The 23425-nt window shown below is 45.5% G+C and overlaps 2 protein-coding genes and 1 long non-coding RNA gene across 64 annotated transcripts in view; 2 read left to right on the top strand and 1 right to left on the bottom strand.

The window, feature by feature from the left end:
* Positions 1-16961, bottom strand: part of LOC126996100 (uncharacterized) — a 43558-nt gene extending 26597 nt beyond the window's left edge. The window contains exons 1-4 of one of the 50 annotated variants that reach the window (XM_050856227.1): positions 11897-12064; positions 11381-11590; positions 10967-11068; positions 4544-4753 (exon numbers count right to left, since the gene is read on the bottom strand). In XM_050856227.1, coding sequence (XP_050712184.1) covers positions 4544-4753; positions 10967-11068; positions 11381-11587 — 519 coding nt within the window. In that variant the 5' untranslated portion in view covers positions 11588-11590; positions 11897-12064. Of the gene's footprint in view, positions 1-4441; positions 5129-10966; positions 12065-16385; positions 16529-16799 lie in introns of those variants that run through there. The other 49 variants (XM_050856234.1, XM_050856226.1, XM_050856233.1 and 46 more) reach the window with 49 other exon arrangements.
* LOC126996101 (prisilkin-39-like) overlaps positions 1-23107 on the top strand; it is a 51642-nt gene extending 28535 nt beyond the window's left edge. For 2 of the 13 annotated variants that reach the window (XR_007750974.1, XR_007750973.1), the window contains exons 2-3: positions 3647-3941; positions 4208-4434. Coding sequence is in view for 9 of the 13 variants with exons in the window: in XM_050856275.1 (XP_050712232.1) it covers positions 3780-3941; positions 16254-16418; positions 16521-16730; positions 22758-23039 (819 nt within the window). In the remaining 4 variants the exon portion in view is untranslated. Of the gene's footprint in view, positions 1-3646; positions 3942-4207; positions 4475-10397; positions 10566-10834; positions 11000-15827; positions 15985-16253; positions 16419-16520; positions 16731-22257; positions 22426-22694 lie in introns of those variants that run through there. The other 11 variants (XR_007750967.1, XR_007750966.1, XM_050856275.1 and 8 more) reach the window with 10 other exon arrangements.
* Positions 11720-12051, top strand: LOC126996102 (uncharacterized). The gene is made up of 2 exons (XR_007750976.1): positions 11720-11757; positions 11860-12051. It is a non-coding gene; the product is annotated as an uncharacterized LOC126996102 (long non-coding RNA).
* Positions 23108-23425: the final 318 nt, after the last annotated feature.

Raw genomic sequence — 23425 nt, 5'->3', positions numbered from 1 at the left:
AATAAAGAGCGGCTCTTTAAAGATTTGTTTTCCTTCCTACAGTAAGAAGTAGTTAGCAACGGCTTGTTGCCTCGTTTTCTTTCCATATATTAAAATCTGGAATGAGGAACGCCACCAGGGATGAAATGAAAGAAATATTATGCTAATTTAGACTTTTGCTATGATTTCGTTTTTAAAAACATATTTATAAAAGCTACTGACACTATAGAAAATATAGCATGGGAGGCGGAGGCTGGGTGGTTATCGTGCGGGCCTCTCATTCACCGCGTTGTGGACGGTCCGGGTTCGAATCCGTAGCTACCAACATTAATTTTATAATCACCGGCGAGAGGCCTAAGACTACCCACATGCTGGCCTGAAGACCACCCATCAACCCGGACTTTAGAGGAACCGTCCAAGTGATTCAAGGATGAGCTCCGGGGGACAGCATGAGCCAAGAAAAGATGGCGCCACTATAAACACTTGCCTGCGCCATGACGGGCTTGGGCTGACCACCATCGCCCTGAAGAAAGTCTACCGGCGACTATGACTTAAAAAAAAAGTACAGTCCAGTCTTGATCTTACACACACACACACACACACACACACACACACACACACACACACACACACACACACACACACACACACACACACAGTCCTTCTGGTTCAATTAGGTAAGTAAACAAGTCAAAGGATCAAACCCACAAATCGTCTTGAGAGGAAAAATTACGCTCACTTTCCCTCTTAATTTTCTCCTCTTATCGTATCCATCTCCTCGTCCTCCTCCTCCTCCCCTTCCTAATCCCTCCTTCTTTCTCCAGCTCCTTTTCCTCCTCCTCCTCCTCCTCCTCCTCCTCCTCCTCCATTACCTCCTCCATTACCTTCTCCTCATTCTCGTCCTCCTCCTCCTCTTCTTCCTACTCCTCCTCCTCTTCTCCTTACTAGTAGCACAAATTACCTGATTGAGCAAGTTCACCTTTTTGTGTTCTGTGTAACTTGATTATTTGTGAACAGGTGAGCAAAGAAGAGGAAAAGGAGGAAGAGGAGGAGGAGGAGGAGGAATAGGAGGAGGAGGAGAAGTAAGAGGAGGAGGGATGAAAAGAAAAATGAATGGATGAATAAAATCCGATGATAAAAAAGAAAGTACGGAGAAGAAAATGAGAGTTCATTATTATCGTTAGAGAGAGAGAGAGAGAGAGAGAGAGAGAGAGAGAGAGAGAGAGAGAGAGAGAGAGAGAGAGAGAGAGAGAGAGAGAGAGAGAGAGAGAATTATAATGTCAGGCGTGCTTTTATTTATTTTTTATTAATATTTAATTGCTGTTCTGAAGTGTGGCGAGTCAAGGGTTAAATTAACAAACCGTTCAAAAAATCAGTATAGTCAGTTAATTCTCCGGTGTGTCAGTCACCGATCGGCCGCTTCATTATTGCCATATCGCTTTGTTTCTCGATTTTCATTTTATTTTTTTGTAATTCCCACTTTTCTTGACTTTGTTTCTTCCGTCTTTATTTTCCCTGAATGATTCCGATATCTGAATGTTTGTTTTGTTTAGAGTGTGAGGAGAAGAATAGAACTGCTAGGAAGGGAGGAGTAGGAGGAGCTGAAGAAGAAGGAAGTGGAGGAAGAGTAAAAGGATGAGGAGGATGAGGAGAAGGAGGAGGAGGAAGAGGAAAAAGAGTAGAAGAGGTAGGAGGAGGAGTTGAAGAAGAAGCAAGAAGAGGAGGGTGACAAATGTAAACTGTTGTAGAGAAAGAGAGAAAAATAACGCTTTAACCAACTCATTTTTCAGAGGTGGGCGCGGTACTGAAAAATCAGAAGTGAGGTTGCGGTTGTGTGGTACTTTTTCCGGAGTAGTGCGGTTGCGGTAGTGCGGTCCCATTCCTTTTCTTTCCCAGTGCGGTACGCGTTGTGCGGTTCTGCAGAATGGTAAATATCATTCGAAAAAAAAGGGCATAAAAGGGCATTCAACCTGTCCTAATCTAAGGCCTAATACAATGGGCATTTTTTTAGGATTTTCTTGGTCGCTCTCTGTTTCCCCATATCCCCACAGGAAAGATGAAGTTATCCGTCCTGGGGTCATTACCCCAGGTTGGGAATCCCCACTATACACCAAGATCACTACAGCCTTTCCTTCTCTTCCAACACCCTCACTTCTGGTGTGGTAGCGATGGTCCAAAACTTACCGGGTCATCACAGTAAGATCACTACCTCTCCTCACCCCCTTCCCTGTCACTCCCTTCTTTCACTCCAGCTTCTGGTACTGGTAAGCAACTAGGATGTGTTGTGTTGATTGTCCCAAACTTAGACATCACACCAAGACCACTACATCCTCCCATTCGCTGCCTACAACCTCGCTTCTACGTGTGGGTTTGCAAAGGGCGTGGCCACTGCAGAAGAGCCTCCACTTTCTCCCGTCTGTATTCGCCTCCGTCCTTGCACACTTTATATTTAGCCAGAAGAGGAAGTGTGTTAGCAGAGAAAGGGAAACACACTTCTTCACTTCTCTCCGCCCACTTCCTTTACATTATTGAGTATAGCAAGTATAGGGAGTGGGATGCTAGGTAAGGCACAGTATTATGGGGAAGAGGATAACACACTTCATTTCTCCCCTTCTCCCTTCCTCTCTCTTCCTCTCCCTTTGTTTGGGAATAGGTCCTTTTCCCCTCGCAGTGTTATGTGGTACTGTATCCTCTTCTTGCACACTCCTTTTCCTCTTTATATTTCCATTGTCATGATGTTCTTCTGTTCACGCTACACACTCTCTCTCTCTTCGTTCCTTAGTCCCACCTTAAAATATTTTATTGGTCCTTTTTTCTCTTTATTGATCTCGGTCCTTTTCATTTCACGCTTCTCTCATTTCCTTTATTTTCCTTCTTTTCTTTCTACTCATTCATCTTTCTCTGTCCTCCTCCTCCTGTATGCTTCTGTTTGCCTTTCCTTTCGCTTTTCTCTCCTCCTCCCTCTTCCTTTTCCTTTCTTCTCTTCCTTCATTATTCTGTGTCGTTGTTTCTCTTTTCTTCTTCTTCTTCATTCTTCTCTCTGCTTCTCCTTCTCGCCTTTCTGCTTCCCACCTTTCATCTTCCTTCTTATTGCTATGTATACCTAATTATTCCTTTCTCTGTGTTATGTTGTACATATTTTATTTTATTTTATTTTCTTCCTTGCAGTTTCATCTATTTTTATCTAACATATCTTTTGTTTTAGATACAATCATACATTCTCTGTTTTATCGTTGTTTTTGTCTTCTGTTTTTTCTCTCAGAGTAGTCAGGTTCCTCCTTCTTCCTCAGGCATTTCTTAGACCGGATTCATATTTTATTTTGTCATCTCACGCTAACCTGTTCTTTCCGATTAATAATGAATTGTTTAATTGTTTTCCATTTATTTATTTTACTATTTGCCTGTTGTACTATTTTTCTGTTTTTCTATTTGCCTATTTTACTACGTAGCTCTTTTACTATATAGCTTTTTTACTATATAGTTGTTTTACTATGTACCTTTTTTACTATCTATGTCTTTTACTATGTAGCGGTCTTTGTATGTAGCTGTTTTACTTTGTGGCTGATTTACTATACCTAAAAACTGAAAGGAAATAGTCATTCTACATTTGACTCATATCTCCTCCATTCTCAATGAGCTCTTCTGTTTTTTGTTTTCAACGGTCCAGCTTTCTCCTTTGTTTTCGTTCTGTACAACTTGAAGAAGCCGCTGGGAGGATGGCTGATGTACCTGAGAAGGACTCTCCTGAACAAGTGGGAGGGAGGGGGGCAAGGGAAGCTGTCAGCAACACGTAACTGGCCATGGCGCCCCTGCCTCCTCCCTCCGGAAAAGCCGGTGAGCCAAGCTGGGGAGAAAACTGTCGGGCGACCCTGGCCTCACGCGGCGCGGTATATAAGCGGCCCGGCGGCGGGAGTCAGTACAGTCGAAGCTGGTCTCTCCACCTGGTCGACATGAAGATCGCGGTGAGTGTGGCTGCCTTCAGCTGTGCTCCCACAGGCAGCTTGTCGCTATCTTTACGTCCTTGCTCCATCCAGGCAGCAGCTGGTGCCCGGGCGTGAGAGCCGTAGTTACCAGAGCGTCGGGAGTCTACATTTGTTGCTGCTAGAGTTTATTGCTGTTGAATCTTTTCTCCTTGGAGGTGCCTCCCGCAGCCCCGCCGTAGGGCTGTTAGGTCGAGGGGAGCTGCGTGCCTCTGGACGTGACTTATTCTTCCTTTTCTTCCTCGCAGGCTGTAGCTACCGTCCTGGTGGGCTTCTGCCTTCTGGCAGTGAGCGCCGAACCCGTGGCTGAGGCTGAGCCCGGATTCAGATACGGACACAGCAGCTACTACCGCCCCAGCTATGGCTATGGCGGTCATTACATCGGCAAGAGGAGCGCTGAGCCCGAAGCTGAGGCTGAGCCCGGATTCGGATACGGACACAGCAGCTACTACCGCCCCAGCTATGGCTATGGCGGTCATTACATCGGCAAGAGGAGCGCTGAGCCCGAGGCTGAGGCTGAGCCCGGATTCGGATACGGACACAGCAGCTACTACCGCCCCAGCTATGGCTATGGCGGTCATTACCTCGGCAAGAGGAGCGCTGAGCCCGAAGCTGAGGCTGAGCCCGGATTCGGATACGGATACAACACCCACTACTACCGCCCCAGCTATGGCCATGGCGGTCATTACATCGGCAAGAGGAGCGCTGAGCCCGAAGCTGAGGCTGAGCCTGGATTCGGATACGGATACAACACCCACTACTACCGCCCCAGCTATGGCCATGGCGGTCATTACCTCGGCAAGAGGAGCGCTGAGCCCGAGGCTGAGGCTGAGCCTGGATTCGGATACGGATACAACACCCACTACTACCGCCCCAGCTATGGCCATGGCGGTCATTACATCGGCAAGAGGAGCGCTGAGCCCGAAGCTGAGGCTGAGCCTGGATTCGGATACGGACACAACAGGTACTACCGCCCCAGCTATGGCCATGGCGGTCATTACATCGGCAAGAGGAGTGCTGAGCCCGGATTCGGATACAGACACAACAGCTACTACCGCCCCAGCTATGGCTATGGGTACGGACGGTAATGCTACAGCCCTTTCGACTGTCTTACGAACGTTCACGAATACTCTAAAATAAAGAGCGGCTCTTTAAAGATTTGTTTTCCTTCCTACAGTAAGAAGTAGTTAGCAACGGCTTGTTGCCTCGTTTTCTTTCCATATATTAAAATCTGGAATGAGGAACGCCACCAGGGATGAAATGAAAGAAATATTATGCTAATTTAGACTTTTGTTATGATTTCGTTTTTAAAAACATATTTATAAAAGCTACTGACACTATAGAAAATATAGCATGGGAGGCGGAGGCTGGGTGGTTATCGTGCGGGCCTCTCATTCACCGCGTTGTGGACGGTCCGGGTTCGAATCCGTAGCTACCAACATTAATTTTATAATCACCGGCGAGAGGCCTAAGACTACCCACATGCTGGCCTGAAGACCACCCATCAACCCGGACTTTAGAGGAACCGTCCAAGTGATTCAAGGATGAGCTCCGGGGGACAGCATGAGCCAAGAAAAGATGGCGCCACTATAAACACTTGCCTGCGCCATGACGGGCTTGGGCTGACCACCAGCGCCCTGAAGAAAGTCTACCGGCGACTATGACTTAAAAAAAAAGTACAGTCCAGTCTTGATCTTACACACACACACACACACACACACACACACACACACACACACACACACACACACACACACACACACACACACAGTCCTTCTGGTTCAATTAGGTAAGTAAACAAGTCAAAGGATCAAACCCACAAATCGTCTTGAGAGGAAAAATTACGCTCACTTTCCCTCTTAATTTTCTCCTCTTATTGTATCCATCTCCTCGTCCTCCTCCTCCTCCTCCTCCCCTTCCTAATCCCTCCTTCTTTCTCCAGCTCCTTTTCTTCCTCCTCCTCCATTACCTCCTCCATTACCTTCTCCTCATTCTCGTCCTCCTCCTCCTCTTCTTCCTACTCCTTCTCCTCTTCTCCTTACTAGTAGCACAAATTACCTGATTGAGCAAGTTCACCTTTTTGTGTTCTGTGTAACTTGATTATTTGTGAACAGGTGAGCAAAGAAGAGGAAAAGGAGGAAGAGGAGGAGGAGGAGGAGGAATAGGAGGAGGAGGAGAAGTAAGAGGAGGAGGGATGAAAAGAAAAATGAATGGATGAATAAAATCCGATGATAAAAAAGAAAGTACGGAGAAGAAAATGAGAGTTCATTATTATCGTTAGAGAGAGAGAGAGAGAGAGAGAGAGAGAGAGAGAGAGAGAGAGAGAGAGAGAGAGAGAGAGAGAGAGAGAGAGAGAGAGAGAGAGAATTATAATGTCAGGCGTGCTTTTATTTATTTTTTATTAATATTTAATTGCTGTTCTGAAGTGTGGCGAGTCAAGGGTTAAATTATCAAACCGTTCAAAAAATCAGTATAGTCAGTTAATTCTCCGGTGTGTCAGTCACCGATCGGCCGCTTCATTATTGCCATATCGCTTTGTTTCTCGATTTTCATTTTATTTTTTTGTAATTCCCACTTTTCTTGACTTTGTTTCTTCCGTCTTTATTTTCCCTGAATGATTCCGATATCTGAATGTTTGTTTTGTTTAGAGTGTGAAGAGAAGAATAGAACTGCTAGGAAGGGAGGAGTAGGAGGAGCTGAAGAAGAAGGAAGTGGAGGAAGAGTAAAAGGATGAGGAGGATGAGAAGGAGAAGGAGGAGGAAGAGGAAAAAGAGTAGAAGAGGTAGGAGGAGGAGTTGAAGAAGAAGCAAGAAGAGGAGGGTGACAAATATAAACTGTTGTAGAGAAAGAGAGAAAAATAACGCTTTAACCAACTCATTTTTCAGAGGTGGGCGCGGTACTGAAAAATCAATAGTGAGGTTGCGGTTGTGTGGTACTTTTTCCGGAGTAGTGCGGTTGCGGTAGTGCGGTCCCATTCCTTTTCTTTCCCAGTGCGGTACGCGGTGTGCGGTTCTGCAGAGAGGTAAATATCATTCGAAAAAAAAGGGCATAAAAGGGCATTCAACCTGTCCTAATCTAAGGCCTAATACAATGGGCATGTTTTTAGGATTTTCTTGGTCGCTCTCTGTTTCCCCATAACCCCACAGGAAAGATGAAGTTATCCGTCCTGGGGTCATTACCCCAGGTTGGGAATCCCCACTATACACCAAGATCACTACAGCCTTTCCTTCTCTTCCAACACCCTTACTTCTGGTGTGGTAGCGATGGTCCAAAACTTACCGGGTCATCACAGTAAGATCACTACCTCTCCTCACCCCCTTCCCTGTCACTCCCTTCTTTCACTCCAGCTTCTGGTACTGGTAAGCAACTAGGATGTGTTGTGTTGATTGTCCCAAACTTAGACATCACACCAAGACCACTACATCCTCCCATTCGCTGCCTACAACCTCGCTTCTACGTGTGGGTTTGCAAAGGGCGTGGCCACTGCAGAAGAGCCTCCACTTTCTCCCGTCTGTATTCGCCTCCGTCCTTGCACACTTTATTTTTCATCACGGTTCAGCCAGAAGAGGAAGTGTGTTAGCAGAGAAAGGGAAACACACTTCTTCACTTCTCTCCGCCCACTTCCTTTACATTATTGAGTATAGCAAGTATAGGGAGTGGGATGCTAGGTAAGGCACAGTATTAGGGGAAGAGGATAACACACTTCATTTCTCCCCTTCTCCCTTCCTCTCTCTTCCTCTCCCTTTGTTTGGGAATAGGTCCTTTTCCCCTCGCAGTGTTATGTGGTACTGTATCCTCTTCTTGCACACTCCTTTTCCTCTTTATATTTCCATTGTCATGATGTTCTTCTGTTCACGCTACACACTATCTCTCTCTTCGTTCCTTAGTCCCACTCCTTAAAATATTTTATTGGTCCTTTTTTCTCTTTTATTGATCTCGGTCCTTTTCATTTCACGCTTCTCTCATTTCCTTTATTTTCCTTCTTTTTCTTTCTACTCATTCATCTTTCTCTTTCCTCCTCCTCCTGTATGCTTCTGTTTGCCTTTCCTTTCGCTTTTCTCTCCTCCTCCCTCTTCCTTTTCCTTTCTTCTCTTCCTTCATTATTCTGTGTCGTTGTTTCTCTTTTCTTCTTCTTCTTCATTCTTCTCTCTGCTTCTCCTTCTCGCCTTTCTGCTTCCCACCTTTCATCTTCCTTCTTATTGCTATGTATACCTAATTATTCCTTTCTCTGTGTTATGTTGTACATATTTTATTTTATTTTATTTTCTTCCTTGCAGTTTCATCTATTTTTATCTAACATATCTTTTGTTTCAGATACAATCATACATTCTCTGTTTTATCGTTGTTTTTGTCTTTTGTTTTTTTCTCTCAGAGTAGTCAGGTTCCTCCTTCTTCCTCAGGCATTTCTTAGACCGGATTCATATTTTATTTTGTCATCTCACGCTAACCTGTTCTTTCCGATTAATAATGAATTGTTTAATTGTTTTCCATTTATTTATTTTACTATTTGCCTGTTGTACTATTTTTCTGTTTTTCTATTTGCCTATTTTACTACGTAGCTCTTTTACTATATAGCTTTTTTACTATGTAGCTGTTTTACTATGTACCTTTTTTACTATCTACGTCTTTTGCTATGTAGCGGTCTTTGTAGTATGTAGCTGTTTTACTTTGTGGCTGATTTACTATACCTAAAAACTGAAAGGAAATAGTCATTCTACATTTGACTCATATCTGCTCCATTCTCAATGAGCTCTTCTGTTTTTGTTTTCAACGGTCCAGCTTTCTCCTTTGTTTTCGTTCTGTACAACTTGAAGAAGCCGCTGGGAGGATGGCTGATTTTTTTTTTTTTTTTTTTTTTTTACAGCAAAGGAGACAGCTCAAGGGCACAAAAAAGTAAACATTAATAAAAAAAGCCCGCTATCTGCTGTTCCTAAAAGAATCCTAAGAGGTGGCCGAAAGATAAGTCAGTTTCGGGAGGAGAGGTGTCCTGATACCCTCCTCTTGAAAGAGTTCAAGTCGTAGGCAGGAGGAAATACAGATGAAGGAAGATTGTTCCAGAGTTTACCAGCGTGAGGGATGAAAGAGTGAAGATGCTGGTTAACTCTTGCATAAGGGGTTTGGACAGTATAGGGATGAGCATGAGTAGAAAGTCGAGTGCAGCAGGGCTGCGGGGGGAGGCATGCAGTTAGCAGTTCAGAAGAGCAGTCAGCGTGGAAATATCGATAGAAGATAGAAAGAGAGGCAACATTGCGGCGGAATTTAAGAGGTAGAAGACTATCAGTATGAGGAGGAGAGCTGATGAGACGAAGAGCCTTTGCCTCCACTCTGTCCAGAAGAGCTGTGAGTGGAGCCCCACACATGAGATGCATACTCCATACGAGGGCGGACAAGGCCCTGTATATGGACAGCAACTGTGCAGGGAGAAGAACTGGCGGAGACGGTACAGAACGCCCAGCCTCGAGGAAGCTGATTTAGTAAGAGATGAGATATGAAGTTTCCAGTTGAGATTTTGAGTTAAGGATAGACCGAGGATGTTTAGTGTTGAGGAAGGTGATAGCTGGGTGTTGTCAAAGAATAGGGATAGTTGTTTGGAAGATTGTGTCGAGTGGATAGGTGGAGAAACTGTGTTTTGAGGCGTTGAAGGACACCAGGTTCTTCTTGCCCCAATCGGAAATAATAGTAAGGTCTGAGGCTAAGCGTTCTGCAGCCTCCAGCCTTGAGTCGTTAAGTTCCTGAAGGGTGGGTCTTCTATTAAAAGAAGTTGAATAATGCAGAGTGGAATCATCGGCGTAGGAATGGATAGGACAGTTCGTTTTGGAAAGAAGATCATCAATGAACAACAGAAAAAGAGTGGGAGATAGGACAGAACTGTGGGACACCACTGTTAATAGATTTAGGGAAGAACAGTGACCGTCTACCACGGCAGAAATAGAGCGGTCAGAAAGGAAACTGAGATAAAGGTACAGAGAAGGATAGAAACCGTAGGAGGGTAGTTTAGAAAGCAAAGATTTGTGCCAGACCCTATCAAAAGCTTTTGATATGTCCAGCGCAATAGCAAAAGTTTCACCGAAACGGCTAAGAGAGGATGACCAAGAGTCAGTTAAGATATTAGAGATCACCAGTAGAACGCCCCTTGCGGAACCCATACTGGCGATCAGATAGAAGGTCAGAAGTGGAAAGGTGCTTTTGAATCTTACGGTTAAGGATTGATTCAAAAGCTTTAGATAGACAAGAAAGTAAAGCAATAGGACGGTAGTTTGAGGGATTGGAGCGGTCACCCTTCTTAGGTACAGGCTGTGTGAAGGCATACTTCCAGCAAGAAGGAAAGGTAGATGTTGACAGGCAGAGGCGAAAGAGTTTGACCAGGCAGGGTGACAGCACCCTGCACCTGAACAAGTGGGAGGGAGGGGGGCAAGGGAAGCTGTCAGCAACACGTAACTGGCCATGGCGCCTCTGCCTCCTCCCTCCGGAAAAGCCGGTGAGCCAAGCTGGGGAGAAAACTGTCGGGCGACCCTGGCCTCACGCGGCGCGGTATATAAGCGGCCCGGCGGCGGGAGTCAGTACAGTCGAAGCTGGTCTCTCCACCTGGTCGACATGAAGATCGCGGTGAGTGTGGCTGCCTTCAGCTGTGCTCCCACAGGCAGCTTGTCGCTATCTTTACGTCCTTGCTCCATCCAGGCAGCAGCTGGTGCCCGGGCGTGAGAGCCGTAGTTACCAGAGCGTCGGGAGTCTACATTTATTGTTGCTAGAGTTTATTGCTAAGTTGAATCTTTTTCTCCTTGGAGGTGCCTCCCGCAGCCCCGCCGTAGGGCTGTTAGGTCGAGGGGAGCTGCGTGCCTCTGGACGTGACTTATTCTTCCTTTTCTTCCTCGCAGGCTGTAGCTACCGTCCTGGTGGGCTTCTGCCTTCTGGCAGTGAGCGCCGAACCCGTGGCTGAGGCTGAGCCCGGATTCAGATACGGACACAGCAGCTACTACCGCCCCAGCTATGGCCATGGCGGTCATTACATCGGCAAGAGGAGCGCTGAGCCCGAAGCTGAGGCTGAGCCCGGATTCGGATACGGACACAGCAGCTACTACCGCCCCAGCTATGGCCATGGCGGTCATTACCTCGGCAAGAGGAGCGCTGAGCCCGAGGCTGAGGCTGAGCCCGGATTCGGATACGGACACAGCAGCTACTACCGGCCCAGCTATGGCCATGGCGGTCATTACATCGGCAAGAGGAGCGCTGAGCCCGAAGCTGAGGCTGAGCCTGGATTCGGATACGGATACAACACCCACTACTACCGCCCCAGCTATGGCCATGGCGGTCATTACATCGGCAAGAGGAGCGCTGAGCCCGAAGCTGAGGCTGAGCCTGGATTCGGATACGGATACAACACCCACTACTACCGCCCCAGCTATGGCCATGGCGGTCATTACATCGGCAAGAGGAGCGCTGAGCCCGAAGCTGAGGCTGAGCCTGGATTCGGATACGGATACAACACCCACTACTACCGCCCCAGCTATGGCCATGGCGGTCATTACCTCGGCAAGAGGAGCGCTGAGCCCGAGGCTGAGGCTGAGCCTGGATTCGGATACGGACACAACACCCACTACTACCGCCCCAGCTATGGCCATGGCGGTCATTACCTCGGCAAGAGGAGCGCTGAGCCCGAAGCTGAGGCTGAGCCTGGATTCGGATACGGACACAACAGGTACTACCGCCCCAGCTATGGCCATGGCGGTCATTACATCGGCAAGAGGAGCGCTGAGCCCGAGGCTGAGGCTGAGCCTGGATTCGGATACGGACACAACAGGTACTACCGCCCCAGCTATGGCCATGGCGGTCATTACATCGGCAAGAGGAGCGCTGAGCCCGAAGCTGAGGCTGAGCCTGGATTCGGATACGGACACAACAGGTACTACCGCCCCAGCTATGGCCATGGCGGTCATTACATCGGCAAGAGGAGTGCTGAGCCCGGATTCGGATACAGACACAACAGCTACTACCGCCCCAGCTATGGCTATGGGTACGGACGGTAATGCTACAGCCCTTTCGACTGTCTTACGAACGTTCACGAATACTCTAAAATAAAGAGCGGCTCTTTAAAGATTTGTTTTCCTTCCTACAGTAAGAAGTAGTTAGCAACGGCTTGTTGCCTCGTTTTCTTTCCATATATTAAAATCTGGAATGAGGAACGCCACCAGGGATGAAATGAAAGAAATATTATGCTAATTTAGACTTTTGCTATGATTTCGTTTGTAAAAACATATTTATAAAAGCTACTGACACTATAGAAAATATAGCATGGGAGGCGGAGGCTGGGTGGTTATCGTGCGGGCCTCTCATTCACCGCGTTGTGGACGGTCCGGGTTCGAATCCGTAGCTACCAACATTAATTTTATAATCACCGGCGAGAGGCCTAAGACTACCCACATGCTGGCCTGAAGACCACCCATCAACCCGGACTTTAGAGGAACCGTCCAAGTGATTCAAGGATGAGCTCCGGGGGACAGCATGAGCCAAGAAAAGATGGCGCCACTATAAACACTTGCCTGCGCCATGACGGGCTTGGGCTGACCACCATCGCCCTGAAGAAAGTCTACCGGCGACTATGACTTAAAAAAAAAGTACAGTCCAGTCTTGATCTTACACACACACACACACACACACACACACACACACACACACACACACACACACACACACACACACACACACACACACACACGCACACAGTCCTTCTGGTTCAATTAGGTAAGTAAACAAGTCAAAGGATCAAACCCACAAATCGTCTTGAGAGGAAAAATTACGCTCACTTTCCCTCTTAATTTTCTCCTCTTATCGTATCCATCTCCTCGTCCTCCTCCTCCTCCTCCTCCCCTTCCTAATCCCTCCTTCTTTCTCCAGCTCCTTTTCCTCCTCCTCCTCCTCCTCCTCCTCCTCCTCCTCCTCCTCCTCTCATTCTCGTCCTCCTCCTCCTCTTCTTCCTACTCCTCCTCCTCTTCTCCTTACTAGTAGCACAAATTACCTGATTGAGCAAGTTCACCTTTTGGTGTTCTGTGTAACTTGATTATTTGTGAACAGGTGAGCAAAGAAGAGGAAAAGGAAGAAGAGGAGGAGGAGGAGGAATAGGAGGAGGAGGAGAAGTAAGAGGAGGAGGGATGAAAAGAAAAATGAATGGATGAATAAAATCCGATGATAAAAAAGAAAGTACGGAGAAGAAAATGAGAGTTCATTATTATCGTTAGAGAGAGAGAGAGAGAGAGAGAGAGAGAGAGAGAGAGAGAGAGAGAGAGAGAGAGAGAGAGAGAGAGAGAGAGAGAGAGAGAGAGAGAGAGAGAGAGAGAATTATAATGTCAGGCGTGCTTTTATTTATTTTTTATTAATATTTAATTGCTGTTCTGAAGTGTGGCGAGTCAAGGGTTAAATTATCAAACCGTTCAAAAAATCAGTATAGTCAGTTAATTCTCCGGTGTGTCAGTCACCGATCGGCCGCTTCATTATTGCCATATCGCTTTGTTTCTCGATTTTCATTTTATTTTTTTGTAATTCCCACTTTTCTTGACTTTGTTTCTTCCGTCTTTATTTTCCCTGAATGATTCCGATATCTGAATGTTTGTTTTGTTTAGAGTGTGAAGAGAAGAATAGAACTGCTAGGAAGGGAGGAGTAGGAGGAGCTGAATAAGAAGGAAGTGGAGGAAGAGTAAAAGGATGAGGAGGATGAGGAGAAGGAGAAGGAGGAGGAAGAGGAAAAAGAGTAGAAGAGGTAGGAGGAGGAGTTGAAGAAGAAGCAAGAAGAGGAGGGTGACAAATGTAAACTGTTGTAGAGAAAGAGAGAAAAATAACGCTTTAACCAACTCATTTTTCAGAGGTGGGCGCGGTACTGAAAAATCAGAAGTGAGGTTGCGGTTGTGTGGTACTTTTTCCGGAGTAGTGCGGTTGCGGTAGTGCGGTCCCATTCCTTTTCTTTCCCAGTGCGGTACGCGTTGTGCGGTTCTGCAGAATGGTAAATATCATTCGAAAAAAAAGGGCATAAAAGGGCATTCAACCTGTCCTAATCTAAGGCCTAATACAATGGGCATTTTTTTAGGATTTTCTTGGTCGCTCTTTGTTTCCCCATAACCCCACAGGAAAGATGAAGTTATCCGTCCTGGGGTCATTACCCCAGGTTGGGAATCCCCTCTATACACCAAGATCACTACAGCCTTTCCTTCTCTTCCAACACCCTCACTTCTGGTGTTGTAGCGATGGTCCAAAACTTACCGGGTCATCACAGTAAGATCACTACCTCTCCTCACCCCCTTCCCTGTCACTCCCTTCTTTCACTCCAGCTTCTGGTACTGGTAAGCAACTAGGATGTGTTGTGTTGATTGTCCCAAACTTAGACATCACACCAAGACCACTACATCCTCCCATTCGCTGCCTACAACCTCGCTTCTACGTGTGGGTTTGCAAAGGGCGTGGCCACTGCAGAAGAGCCTCCACTTTCTCCCGTCTGTATTCGCCTCCGTCCTTGCACACTTTATTTTTCATCACGGTTCAGCCAGAAGAGGAAGTGTGTTAGCAGAGAAAGGAAACACTTCTTCACTTCTCTCCACTTCCTTTACATTATTGAGTATAGCATAGGGAGTGGGATGCTAGGTAAGGCACAGTATTAGGGAAGAGGATAACACACTTCATTTCTCCACTTCTCCCTTCCTCTCTTCCTCTCCCTTTGTTTGGGAATAGGTCCTTTTCCCTCGCAGTGTTATGTGGTACTGTATCCTCTTCTTGCACACTCCTTTTCCTCTTTATATTTCCATTGTCATGATGTTCTTCTGTTCACGCTACACACTATATCTCTCTTCGTTCCTTAGTCCCACTCCTTAAAATATTTTATTGGTCCTTTTTTCTCTTTTATTGATCTCGGTCCTTTCATTTCACGCTTCTCTCATTTCCTTTATTTTCCTTCTTTTCTTTCTTCTACTCATTCATCTTTCTCTTTCCTCCTCCTCCTGTATGCTTCTGTTTGCCTTTCCTTTCGCTTTTCTCCTCCTCCCTCTTCCTTTTCCTTTCTTCTCTTCCTTCATTATTCTGTGTCGTTGTTTCTCTTTTCTTCTTCTTCTTCATTCTTCTCTCTGCTTCTCCTTCTCGCCTTTCTGCTTCCCACCTTTCATCTTCCTTCTTATTGCTATGTATACCTAATTATTCCTTTCTCTGTGTTATGTTGTACATATTTTATTTTATTTTATTTTCTTCCTTGCAGTTTCATCTATTTTTATCTAACATATCTTTTGTTTTAGAGATAATCATACATTCTCTGTTTTATCGTTGTTTTTGTCTTTTGTTTTTTTCTCTCAGAGTAGTCAGGTTCCTCCTTCTTCCTCAGGCATTTCTTAGACCGGATTCATATTTTATTTTGTCATCTCACGCTAACCTGTTCTTTCCGATTAATAATGAATTGTTTAATTGTTTTCCATTTATTTATTTTACTATTTGCCTGTTGTACTATTTTTCTGTTTTTCTATTTGCCTATTTTACTACGTAGCTCTTTTACTATATAGCTATTTTACTATGTAGCTGTTTTACTATGTACCTTTTTTACTATCTACGTCTTTTACTATGTAGCGGTCTTTGTATGTAGCTGTTTTACTTTGTGGCTGATTTACTGTACCTAAAAACTGAACGGAAATAGTCATTCTACATTTGACTCATATCTGCTCCATTCTCAATGAGCTCTTCTGTTTTTTGTTTTCAACGGTCCAGCTTTCTCCTTTGTTTTCGTTCTGTACAACTTGAAGAAGCCGCTGGGAGGATGGCTGATGTACCTGAGAAGGACTCTCCTGAACAAGTGGGAGGGAGGGGGGCAAGGGAAGCTGTCAGCAACACGTAACTGGCCATGGCGCCTCTGCCTCCTCCCTCCGGAAAAGCCGGTTAGCCAAGCTGGGGAGAAAACTGTCGGGCGACCCTGGCCTCACGCGGCGCGGTATATAAGCGGCCCGGCGGCGGGAGTCAGTACAGTCGAAGCTGGTCTCTCCACCTGGTCGACATGAAGATCGCGGTGAGTGTGGCTGCCTTCAGCTGTGCTCCCACAGGCAGCTTGTCGCTATCTTTACGTCCTTGCTCCATCCAGGCAGCAGCTGGTGCCCGGGCGTGAGAGCCGTAGTTACCAGAGCGTCGGGAGTCTACATTTGTTGCTGCTAGAGTTTATTGCTAAGTTGAATCTTTTTCTCCTTGGAGGTGCCTCCCGCAGCCCCGCCGTAGGGCTGTTAGGTCGAGGGGAGCTGCGTGCCTCTGGACGTGACTTATTCTTCCTTTTCTTCCTCGCAGGCTGTAGCTACCGTCCTGGTGGGCTTCTGCCTTCTGGCAGTGAGCGCCGAACCCGTGGCTGAGGCTGAGCCCGGATTCAGATACGGACACAGCAGCTACTACCGCCCCAGCTATGGCCATGGCGGTCATTACATCGGCAAGAGGAGCGCTGAGCCCGAAGCTGAGGCTGAGCCCGGATTCGGATACGGACACGGCAGCTACTACCGCCCCAGCTATGGCCATGGCGGTCATTACATCGGCAAGAGGAGCGCTGAGCCCGAGGCTGAGGCTGAGCCTGGATTCGGATACGGATACAACACCCACTACTACCGCCCCAGCTATGGCCATGGCGGTCATTACATCGGCAAGAGGAGCGCTGAGCCCGAAGCTGAGGCTGAGCCTGGATTCGGATACGGATACAACACCCACTACTACCGCCCCAGCTATGGCCATGGCGGTCATTACATCGGCAAGAGGAGCGCTGAGCCCGAAGCTGAGGCTGAGCCCGGATTCGGATACAGACACAACAGCTACTACCGCCCCAGCTATGGCCATGGCGGTCATTACATCGGCAAGAGGAGCGCTGAGCCCGAGGCTGAGGCTGAGCCCGGATTCGGATACAGACACAACAGCTACTACCGCCCCAGCTATGGCTATGGGTACGGACGGTAATGCTACAGCCCTTTCGACTGTCTTACGAACGTTCACGAATACTCTAAAATAAAGAGCGGCTCTTTAAAGATTTGTTTTCCTTCCTACAGTAAGAAGTAGTTAGCAACGGCTTGTTGCCTCGTTTTCTTTCCATATATTAAAATCTGGAATGAGGAACGCCACCAGGGATGAAATGAAAGAAATATTATGCTAATTTAGACTTTTGCTATGATTTCGTTTGTAAAAACATATTTATAAAAGCTACTGACACTATAGAAAATATAGCATGGGAGGCGGAGGCTGGGTGGTTATCGTGCGGGCCTCTCATTCACCTTGTTGTGGACGGTCCGGGTTCGAATCCGTAGCTACCAACATTAATTTTATAATCACCGGCGAGAGGCCTAAGACTACCCACATGCTGGCCTGAAGACCACCCATGAACCCGGACTTTAGAGGAACCGTCCAAGTGATTCAAGGATGAGCTCCGGGGGACAGCATGAGCCAAGAAAAGATGGCGCCACTATAAACACTTGCCTGCGCCATGACGGGCTTGGGCTGACCACCATCGCCCTGAAGAAAGTCTACCGGCGACTATGACTTAAAAAAAAAGTACAGTCCAGTCTTGATCTTACACACACACACACACACACACACACACACACACACACACACACACACACACACGCACACAGTCCTTCTGGTTCAATTAGGTAAGTAAACAAGTCAAAGGATCAAACCCACAAATCGTCTTGAGAGGAAAAATTACGCTCACTTTCCCTCTTAATTTTCTCCTCTTATCGTATCCATTTCCTCGTCATCCTCCTCCTCCTCCTCCTCCCCTTCCTAATCCCTCCTTCTTTCTCCAGCTCCTTTTCCTCCTCCTCCTCCTCCTCCTCCTCCTCCTCCTCCTCCTCCTCCTCCTCCTCCTCCATTACCTCCTCCATTACCTTCTCCATTACCTTCTCCTCATTCTCGTCCTCCTCCTCCTCTTCTTCCTACTCCTCCTCTTCTTCTCCTTACTAGTAGCACAAATTACCTGATTGAGCAAGGTCACCTTTTTGTGTTCTGTGTAACTTGATTATTTGTGAACAGGTGAGCAAAGAAGAGGAAAAGGAGGAAGTGGAGGAGGAGAAGGAGGAGGAGGAGGAGGAAGAGAAGTAGGAGGAGGAGAAGTAAGAGGAGGAGGGATGGAAAAAAAAAAGAATAGATGAATAAAGGACGACGATAAAAAAGAAATTACGGAGAAGAAAATGTGAGCTCGTTATTATCGTTAGAGAGAGAGAGAGAGAGAGAGAGAGAGAGAGAGAGAGAGAGAGAGAGAGAGAGAGAGAGAGAGAGAGAGAGAGAGAGAGGGGGGGGGGGAGACGGAGAATTATAATGCCAGGCGTGCTTTTATTTATTTTTTATTAATATTTAATTGCTGTTCTGAAGTGTGGCGAGTCAAGGGTTAAATTATCAAACCGTTCAAAAAATCAGTATAGTCAGTTAACTCTCCGGTGTGTCAGTCACCGATCGGCCGCTTCATTATTGCCATATCGCTTTGTTTCTCGATTTTCATTTTTTTTTCTCAATTCCCACTTTTCTTGGCTTTGTTTCTTCCGTCTTTATTTTCCCTGAATGACTCCGATATCTGAATGTTTGTTTTGTTAAGAGTGCGAGGAGAAGAATAGAAATGCTAGGAGTGGAGGAGGAAGAGGAGGAGGAGGAAGGAGAGAAGTAGAAGAAGAAGTAGGAGGAAGAGTTGAAGAAGATGGAAGAAGAGGAGGGTGACAAATTGAAACTAACGTAGAGAAAAGGAGAAATATTCAACACTTTACCTATCTCATTTCCAGCTCCTCCCTCGCCTTCCCTTCTTGTGTGTAAAAATTAGCTTGGGTGTTGCCTCGAGTCCCGGGAAGGTTGTGCAAGAGAGAACGGAAGGGAGGTTGGGGAGGGGAGAACAAGGAAGCGAGGGGAGGCGTAAGGAAACTCAACAACTTTCCAATTCTTTCTCATTCTTGTAGTTTTTTATATTTATTTCAAGCGGAAAATATCTCGGTTTTGTGTACTGATTTTCCCTTTGTTTTCATTGTCTTTTCCATTTCCTCCTTTCCGGAAGTTATCTTTTTTCAGATTTTTATCATGTCCTTATTTTTTTCCCTTTATCGAGGGGAACCTTTCTCTTTTTGTATTGATCAATTCTCTTTTGCTTTCGTTGTCTTACTATTTACCTGTTTTGCTGTTTCCCTGTTTTATTATTTACCTGTTTTGCTGTTTCCCTGTTTTACTATTTACCTGTTTTGCTGTTTCCCTGTTTTATTATTTACCTGTTTTGCTGTTTACCTGTTTTATTATTTACCTGTTTTGCTGTTTACCTGTTTTATTATTTACCTGTTTTGCTGTTTCCCTGTTTTACTATTTACCTGTTTTGCTGTTTACCTGTTTTATTATTTACCTGTTTTGCTGTTTACCTGTTTTATTATTTACCTGTTTTGCTGTTTACCTGTTTTATTATTTACCTGTTTTGCTGTTTCCCTGTTTTACTATTTACCTGTTTTGCTGTTTCCCTGTTTTACTATTTACCTGTTTTGCTGTTTTCCTGTTTTATTATTTACCTGTTTTGCTGTTTCCCTGTTTTACTATTTACCTGTTTTGCTGTTTTCCTGTTTTATTATTTACCTGTTTTGCTGTTTCCCTGTTTTATTATTTACCTGTTTTGCTGTTTCCCTGTTTTACTATTTACCTGTTTTGCTGTTTACCTGTTTTTTTATTTACCTGTTTTGCTGTTTCCCTGTTTTATTATTTACCTGTTTTGCTGTTTACCTGTTTTATTATTTACCTGTTTTGCTGTTTCCCTGTTTTATTATTTACCTGTTTTGCTGTTTCCCTGTTTTACTATTTACCTGTTTTGCTATTTACCTGTTTTTTTATTTACCTGTTTTGCTGTTTCCCTGTTTTATTATTTACCTGTTTTGCTGTTTACCTGTTTTATTATTTACCTGTTTTGCTGTTTACCTGTTTTATTATTTACCTGTTTTACTATTTAACTGTATTACTATTAACCTGCTTTATTATTTACTTTTTTTTTTTTACAGCTATGGAGACAGTGCAAGGGCGTTATGAAAAAATGAAAAAAAAAAGGCCCGCTACTTACTGCTCCAGAACAGAGGTTAAAGGAGTGTTCGAAATCAGAGGTCAATTTCGGGAGGAGAGGTGTCCTGATACCCTCCTCTTGAAAGAGTTCAAGTCATAGGCAGGAGGAAATACAGATGAAGGAAGATTGTTCCAGAGTTTATCAGAGTGAGGGATGAAAGAGTGAAGATGCTGGTTAACTCTTGCATAAGGGGTTTGGACATTATAGGGATGAGCATGAGTAGCAAGTCTTGTGCAGCGGGGCCGCGGGAGCGGGGGAGGCATGCAGTTAGCAAGTTCAGAAGAGCAGTCAGCATGAAAATATCGTTAGAAGATAGAAAGAGGGGCAACATGGCGGCGAAATTTGAGAGGTAGAAGACCATCAATTTGAGAAGTAGAGCTGATGAGACGAAGAGCCTTTGATTCCACTTTGTCAAGGAGAGCTGTTTGAGTGGACCTCCCCCACACATGAGATGCATACTCCATACGAGGGCGGACAAGGCCCCTGTAAATGGACAGCAACTGTGCGGGGGAGAAGAACTGGCGGAGACGGTACAGAACGCCCAGCCTCGAGGAAGCTGTTTTACTATTTACCTGTTTTGTTGTTTACCTGTTTTGCTATTTACCTGTTTTGCTATTTACCTGTTTTGCTGTTTACTTGTTTTGCTATTCACCTGTTTTGCTGTTTAGTTGTTTTGCTATTTACCTGTTTTGCTGTTTACCTGTTTTATTATTTACCTGTTTTGCTGTTTACCTGTTTTGCTGTTTACCTCTTTTGCTGTTTACTTGTTTTGCTATTTACCTGTTTTGCTATTTACCTGTTTTGCTGTTTACTTGTTTTGCTATTTACCTGTTTTGCTGTTTACTTGTTTTGCTATTTACCTGTTTTGCTGTTTACCTGTTTTATTATTTACCTGTTTTGCTGTTTACCTGTTTTGCTGTTTACCTGTTTTATTATTTACCTGTTTTGCTGTTTACCTGTTTTATTATTTACCTGTTTTGCTGTTTACCTGTTTCATTATTTACCTGTTTTGCTGTTTACCTGTTTTATTATTTACCTGTTTTGCTGTTTACCTGTTGTATTATTTACCTGTTTTGCTATTTACCTGTTTTGCTGTTTACCTGTTTTATTATTTACCTGTTTTGCTATTTACCTGTTTTGCTGTTTACCTGCTTTATTATTTACCTGTTTTGCTGTTCCTGTTTTGCTATTTACCTATTTTATTACTTACCTGTTTTATTATTTACCTGTTTTGCTGTTTACCTGTTTTATTATTTACCTGTTCTGCTATTTACCTGTTTTATTATTTACCTGTTTTGCTATTTACATGTTTTATTATTTACCTGTTTTGCTATTAACCTGTTTTACTATTTACCTGTTGTGATGTTTACCTGTTTTACTATTTATCTGTTGTGCTGTTTACCTGTTTTACTATTTACCTGTTTTGCTATTTACCTGTTTTGCTATTTACCTGTTCGTGTGTTACCATTGACGTCACTCAGCCTATTATTATGTCTTCTTACTTCTTCTTCCAATGGTTTTTTTTTTGTTGATACAGAAAGTTGATTCAAATAGAAAGGCAAGAAATGTGAGGTAGAGGAAGAACAAGGACAAGATCAAGATGATGATGATGATGATGATGATGATGATGATTAAGATGATTATTTTGATGAAGAACAAAAAGAAGAAGTAAATGAAGAAGAGGTAGAAGAAAAAGGAGAAGAAAAAGTAGAAGCCCTCTCGCAGCCCAGAATATTCATTAGTGTTGTTGAGTGAGTGTGCATGGGATACCTTGGCTGGAGGAAGGGAGCGCGCCTGTTCCGGCTGGAACTGCCCTCGTGTCCTGGAGTCACGTGGAGGGGTGGATGACCTTTAGTTCCTTTGCAGCATCTCGTCTTGTTGTGCAGAAGTGACGATACGCTATATAGTTCGTGCTGGCTGAGTCACCAACGCAGCCTGTACACAAATGATCATGTTTGTATGTCCGTGCCTCGTGCAACAACTCCGTCTCTCACAACGCATGAACGCAGTTATGGAATAGGAGGAGGAAGAAAAGGAGGCAGTGGAGGAGGAATAGGAGGAGGAGGAGGAATAGGAGGAGTAGGAGGAGGAGGAGGAGGAGGAGGTATGTTACATTGTCACAGGGAAGGACTGTCATTGGAGATGGAACAGACGAGGGAGGATGGTTGATGTACCAGAGAAGGACTCTCCTGGACGAGTTGGAGGGAGAGAGGCAGCCTAGGCTGTCAGCAACACGTAACTTTGGCCATGGCGCCCCTGCCTCCTCCCTCCGGAAAAGCCGATGAGCCAAGCTGGGGAGAAAACTGTCGGGCGACCCTGGCCTCACGCGGCGCGGTATATAAGCGGCCCGGCGGCGGGAGTCAGTACAGTCGAAGCTGGTCTCTCCACCTGGTCGACATGAAGATCGCGGTGAGTGTGGCTGCCTTCAGCTGTGCTCCCACAGGCAGCTTGTCGCTATCTTTACTTCCTTGCTCCATCCAGGCAGCAGCTGGTGCCCGGGCGTGAGAGCCGTAGTTACCAGAGTGTCGGGAGTCTACATTTGTTGCTGCTAGAGTTTATTGCTAAGTTGAATCTTTTTCTCCTTGGAGGTGCCTCCCGCAGCCCCGCCGTAGGGCTGTTAGGTCGAGGGGAGCTGCGTGCCTCTGGACGTGACTTATTCTTCCTGTTCTTCCTCACAGGCTGTAGCTACCGTCCTGGTGGGCTTCTGCCTTCTGGCAGTGAGCGCCGAACCCGTGGCTGAGGCTGAGCCCGGATTCGGATACGGACACCACACCCACTACTACCGCCCCAGCTATGGCCATGGCGGTCATTACCTCGGCAAGAGGAGCGCCGACCCCGTGGCTGAGGCTGAGCCCGGATTCGGATACGGACACCACACCCACTACTACCGCCCCAGCTATGGCCATGGCGGTCATTACCTCGGCAAGAGGAGCGCTGAGCCCGAGGCTGAGGCTGAGCCCGGATTCGGATACAGACACAACAGCTACTACCGGCCCAGCTATGGCTATGGGTACGGACGGTAATGCTACAGCCCTTTCGACTGTCTTACGAACGTTCACGAATACTCTAAAATAAAGAGCGGCTCTTTAAAGATTTGTTTTCCTTCCTACAGTAAGAAGTAGTTAGCAACGGCTTGTTGTCTAGTTTACTTTTCATACATTAGGAACTGGATTGAGGAACGCTACCAGGGATGAAATGAAAGAAATATTATGCTGATTGAGAATTTTGTTCTGGTTTCTTTACTAAAAATATATTTACAAAATCTGCTTACACTAGTAGGGGAGGCGATGGAGGAGGAGGAGGAGGAGGAAGAGAATTAGGAAAAGGAAAAGTGAGAGGAGGAGGAAGAAAAAAAAATGTATGGATGAATAAAGGATTATGATAAAAAAGAAAGTAGGAAGAAGAAAAT

This window comes from Eriocheir sinensis, chromosome 9, assembly GCF_024679095.1.
Source record: "Eriocheir sinensis breed Jianghai 21 chromosome 9, ASM2467909v1, whole genome shotgun sequence".
In the NCBI taxonomy this organism is placed as follows: domain Eukaryota; kingdom Metazoa; phylum Arthropoda; class Malacostraca; order Decapoda; family Varunidae; genus Eriocheir; species Eriocheir sinensis.
This window is presented reverse-complemented; position numbering and strand designations above follow the sequence as displayed.